The sequence below is a fragment of the Chaetodon auriga genome, chromosome 24 (assembly GCF_051107435.1).
Source record: "Chaetodon auriga isolate fChaAug3 chromosome 24, fChaAug3.hap1, whole genome shotgun sequence".
Lineage (NCBI taxonomy): Eukaryota > Metazoa > Chordata > Actinopteri > Chaetodontiformes > Chaetodontidae > Chaetodon > Chaetodon auriga.
Window position 1 is genome coordinate 565,001 of NC_135097.1, and position 5,000 is coordinate 570,000.

The 5,000-nt window shown below is 52.9% G+C and overlaps 2 protein-coding genes across 3 annotated transcripts in view; one reads left to right on the forward strand and one right to left on the reverse strand.

Annotated features, from left to right (window-relative positions):
• Window positions 1–2,537, forward strand: part of LOC143316880 (RPA-related protein RADX) — a 7,351-nt gene extending 4,814 nt beyond the window's left edge. Inside the window, exons 14-19 of one of the 2 annotated variants that reach the window (XM_076724652.1) lie at window positions 274–464; window positions 540–608; window positions 902–945; window positions 1,565–1,831; window positions 1,903–2,049; window positions 2,314–2,537. In XM_076724652.1, the coding sequence (XP_076580767.1) occupies window positions 274–464; window positions 540–608; window positions 902–945; window positions 1,565–1,831; window positions 1,903–2,049; window positions 2,314–2,438 (843 nt within the window). In that variant the 3' untranslated portion in view covers window positions 2,439–2,537. The remainder of the gene's footprint in view (window positions 1–273; window positions 465–539; window positions 609–901; window positions 946–1,564; window positions 1,832–1,902; window positions 2,050–2,313) is intronic. The other variant, XM_076724653.1, reaches the window with a different exon arrangement.
• Window positions 2,538–2,985: 448 nt separating this feature from the next.
• LOC143316885 (asialoglycoprotein receptor 1-like) overlaps window positions 2,986–5,000 on the reverse strand; it is a 2,237-nt gene continuing 222 nt past the window's right edge. The window contains exons 2-8 of the mRNA XM_076724662.1: window positions 4,868–4,975; window positions 4,645–4,734; window positions 4,450–4,515; window positions 4,214–4,306; window positions 3,842–3,996; window positions 3,613–3,722; window positions 2,986–3,246 (exon numbers count right to left, since the gene is read on the reverse strand). Of these exons, the coding sequence (XP_076580777.1) occupies window positions 3,090–3,246; window positions 3,613–3,722; window positions 3,842–3,996; window positions 4,214–4,306; window positions 4,450–4,515; window positions 4,645–4,734; window positions 4,868–4,975 (779 nt within the window). The 3' untranslated portion in view covers window positions 2,986–3,089. The remainder of the gene's footprint in view (window positions 3,247–3,612; window positions 3,723–3,841; window positions 3,997–4,213; window positions 4,307–4,449; window positions 4,516–4,644; window positions 4,735–4,867; window positions 4,976–5,000) is intronic.

Consider the following 5,000-nt stretch of genomic DNA (forward strand, 5'->3'; position numbering starts at 1 on the left):
ACACAGCAAGGACAGAAAAGCTTTGATTCCGTCTCTGTGGAGACAGCCAATCAGAGAGCTTCTGTCTCCTCAGGTGGAGGCTGAAGACGAGGACATCAGAAGACAACCTGAAGACAACCTGTAGCCTCACTGTCGTCTCTCGGTCAGTTTCAGGTCACCTCCTTCGAGGCTCCCCCTCTGTGACAGAGCAGCCGAGGCTCATGGGTATCGTAGTCTTTAGAGCTGTCCACTGAAATGACGACTACACTCTGACTTGTCTCTTGTCTCTCTCAGGAGGACCGCTGTCTGTGCTGGACAGACCGAGCTTCGTCTCTCTCCCCCTCCTCATCCTCCCCTCGCCCGTCTTCCTCCCCCTCCCTCTCCTCCTCCTCCTCCACCCCTCGCTCATTCAGATGTCCTCCGTCCTCGTCTTCGTCTCCGTCCTCAGCCGTCAGTCAGCTGACGCCCCGCCCTCTGGCCCACAGGTGAGACGTGAGCGGAAATGACATCACGCTGCAGTTTTTTAGAGCGTCACCTCACCGCCGCACTGCGTGTCTCAGCAGGACAGCGTGGAGGACGGGGACGAGGAAGAGGAAGCAGCTGCTGCCGGCGGACACTCCAAACAAGAGGTGAGACATAGGACACCAGCTGACTTCCTGCGGCAGAAGTCTCCATCCTGATCGCTTCAGTGTTATTGATCACGAGAGATATTTGACCAATCATGAGTTTGGATAATCAGCTTGTTGCCTCGTAATAGATCCACGCGTCTGATTTGCTGAGGTCCACATGAACATCCTGTGTGGTCTCATGCCCTGGGCTCTGGCCAATCAGAGCCATCGAGAGGTGTCCAATGAGGCGTCAGAGGGCTGAAGTGAACGCTGCCCCGTCCCTTTAAAAGCTCACCTGTCCTCTGTCTCCGCAGACATCCGTGGGTCACCTTACAGCCAGAAGACAACAACCCGACAGGTAAGGACAGAGTCTGACGTGTCTCCGTGCTGTCGCTGCTGTGGAGGCTCAGCGATTGGTTAGAATCTCAGCGTGCGCACCTGTGGCTAAGGAGCTAGCATGAAGTTAGCAGTTTAGCAGTTCAAGGGTGGAGACAGAGACGTCTGTCTGTCTGACTCCACCCACAGTCTGTCCACACTGACTCCACCCACAGTCTGTCCACACTGACTCCACCCACAGTCTGTCCACACTGAGTGGTGTGACAGGTGGTGATGATGATGATGATAAAGATGATGTAGGTGATGATGGTGGTGGTGATGATGAAGATGATAATGATGATGATGATGATGATGATAAAGATGATGGTGGTGATGATGAAGATGATGATGATAATGATGATGAAGATGATGATGATGGTGGTGATGATGATGATGATGGTGATCATGGTGATGATGATGATGGTGATCATGGTGATGATGATGGTGGTGGTGATCATGGTGATCATGGTGGTGGTGAAGATGATGATGATGAAGATGATGGTGGTTATGATGGTGATGATGATGATGATGGTGGTGGTGACGATGATGAAGATGATGACGATGATGATGATGATGATAATGAAGATGAATCTTGTGTGCAGTCATTCTGTTTGAAGCCTCGATGGAGTTTCTTGAAAACACAAACGCTGATGAAGACGTCGATGACGATGATGATGAAGATTCCTCATCCTTCGTCACCGCCCCCCTCCTCCCGGCCTTTCCGCCTGTCGCCGTGGAGACACTGCCGATGCGTTACGACCATGCCCGCAGGGAGGAGCAGGCAGTCGCCGTGGCGATGGGGGGGAGGGCCGTCGCTGCCAAGAGGTTCGTCTTGGCCCTGGAGGACCACTACAGCCTGAGGCTGACAGGTACGGTCTAACACCTGGATCACATGCTCACGTTGGTCCACGTCAGCGTCTCACTGAACACCTGTCTGCAGCTCTGTCCGACGGCCTGTTGCTGGACGCCCTCTTCCTCCCACACTCCTCTTCATCCTCTGCTCCTCCACACCTCCAACACTCCAACACCTGGACCTCCATCCTGTCACATGGAGCCTTCTCCTCACACACTCCTCCACCTTCACCAGGTCAGTCCACACGCACACACGCACACACGCACACACACACGCACATGCACACGCACACACACACACACACATACACACACACACGCACACACACACTGGTGATTTAGTTTTGATGACAAAAGAAGAATGATGTCTCTGTGTCTCTGTTTCTCTCTCTCTGTCTCTGTCTCTCTGTCTCTCTGTCTCTGTGTGTGTGTCTCTCTCTCTCTGTCTCTGTCTCTGTCTCTCTCTCTGTCTCTGTGTCTCTCTCTCGCTGTCTCTCAGCTGACCTCATCAACATGGCGGCACAGCTGGCCAATCAGAGGCTGGTGTGTGTCTTGGAGGCGTGCCACATGGGCGGAACCACAACTGAACTCATCCTGAGCCGAGCATTTCACCTGACTGACTGACACACACACGCACACATACAGACACACACGCACACACGCAGTGGTGCCTGATGGGCGTTTTTAAAGTTTGTAAATAAATGAGTAACTTATTAATGTGAACACGTTTAAACCTGATTATTATGTCTGAACGTGTTGAAGTGTTTATGGTGTTAAACTGACCAGGATACATGTGGTGACTGCTGATCATGGTTCATATTTGTCTTTTTGTCAGTAACGTGTCAGCGCGTCTCACTTCCTGTCTCTGGCTCTCAGCTCAAAGCTCATTGGCTGCTGCTGAAGACGTAAACCTTTAAAAACTCTTCACAAATGTTTACTTTCAAAAGCTTCGTCAAACAGCTGCTCGCTGGAGTTTGTCAGACAGATGCTAGTCTGAACACGAGGAGAAGCACTGACATCACTCAGGTACGACATTATTCATCCAATCACGAGCCTCCACTTAACGCTTAGCTACACAGCACAGATCAGCCGTCACTGGTCAGATGTCATGATGTCATCAGCTCGCCTGGACTGACGTGGACACAGAAACAGACCAGCCTGATGTGTCGGGATCAAATGATTATTTAATGGTTGCTAGGTGACAGTCACAGCAGGTGAGAGCACCTGCGCGAGGTGACCGGCGGGCGGGCGGAGCCCGGACGGAGGCGGCGCCGTTCAGCTGCGCTGGCTGTGTCTCTGGCAGATGTAGCGTATCATGGTGGAGCAGTGCAGGTCGTTGAGGCGTCCGTCGCTGTGAAGGTGAGCGCAGTCTTCGTCCCCGGGACCGAGACCGTGGTTGGTCCAGCTGTCGGGCTGCCCGGGTCTCCACCGCCTGGAAAGCACACAGACAAACGGTGAAGGCGGCTGCTCGCCGCAGGTCCGCCGTGGGTCCTTCACGAGGCCTGTCAGAAGACCTCAGAAGACCTCGGCACACCTGTCCTTTCTGAGGACACGTCCTTAGCTGTTTATATTGAGCGAACGTTGGGTTGGTAGGTGCCCGCTATTTATATTTACAGATACGTCACGTCACGTCCCCGTGGGACAATAAGCTCCCCCTCCCCTCTTTACTCTGTCTGTCCAACCTGTGCAGCGTCGTCAGCGTCGTCCTCTCAGCCTGAGTCTGTCTTACAGTGTGAGGGAAAAGAAATGTCTGCTGTCTCCAAAGGACAGAACATCAGCAGACGGCAGGACAGCCCACCTCCGGTTCATGACGTACGGCGTCTGGTTGACCCACTCCCACTTCCCCGTCCTCCCATCAGTCAGACCCACCCAGAAGAAGGCGCCTGTGGCGTGACTGTTCACGAAGTCCTGAAGCAGAGACACAGACAGACAGACAGAGACAGTCAGACCGACCTCAGATCAAGGTGTCCCTCGGGGATCTCTACGATCAGATCTAGGATTCTGGACGGACGGACGGACTGTCTCACCCACTCCTCGTCAGTGTTCAGTATGACCAGGTGTGATTCGTGTCCGTTGCACCAGTCTCTGGCATCGTCCCACGCCAAAGGCGTCCTGCTGAAAAAATAACAACTGGAGCCGAACAGGTCCCAACCCAGAGGACAACAGCCGTCCCCCACAGAGCCTGAGAGACAGACAGATAGATGGACATGGATGGAGAATGTGGAGGACAGTTTCACAGTGATATGTCTCTGTCTTCATAAGGACCAGCAAGACACTGCACAGTGAGGACATCTCTGGAAACCAGGGACAACATTTTGACCAGAATCAGGATTAGATCAATGTGTGTGTGTGTGTGTGTGTGTGTGTGTGTGTGTGTGTGTGTGTGTGTGTGTACGTACCATTGTTGGTGATGCGTTCGAGGGAACATTTGAGCGAGGCGACTGTCCTGCTGATAGAGTCCAGAGCTGACAGCTGCTTCAGCGCCTCTGACACTGAACACACACACACACACACACACACACACACACACACACACACACACACACACACACACAGTGTGAATACTCTTCATCCATCAGCAGTGGTCTGTTGAGGTGTCACTGCTCTCAGGTGTGTGAGGTGTGGTCACACACACCTGAGGTCAGCTGGTCCTTGTTGCTCTCCACAGCAAACTTCAGCCGGTGAACTTCTTTGGCTGCATCTGGAACAGGAACAGGAAGTTCTGTCAGATCAGATCAACGTGTAGAAGAAGAGCCTGAGGGTGTGTTACCACCTGTGACAGCGTGTTACCACCTGTGACAGCGTGTTACCACCTGTGACAGCGTGTTACCTGTGCTGAGCTTCTGCACCACGCCCAGTGACTCAGTCAGATTGGAAACACTTTTGTCCACAGACCACAACTGATTCAACGTCCTCGTGTCTGCACACGCACACACACACACACACACACACACACACACACACAAACATATAAGATGAGGCAAGCACTTATACATGAACTGTCTGTGTGTGTGTGTGTGTGTGTGTGTGTGTGTGTGTGCGTGTGCGCTCACTGCTGGCTCCCAGTGCTATGATCAGAATCAGGATGACTGTTGCTGTCAGAGCAGGAAACAACCAGCGTCTGAACCTGGAGACTCCAGAGAGAGAGACAGGAGGACCGTCTGACAGACAGACAGACAGACAGAC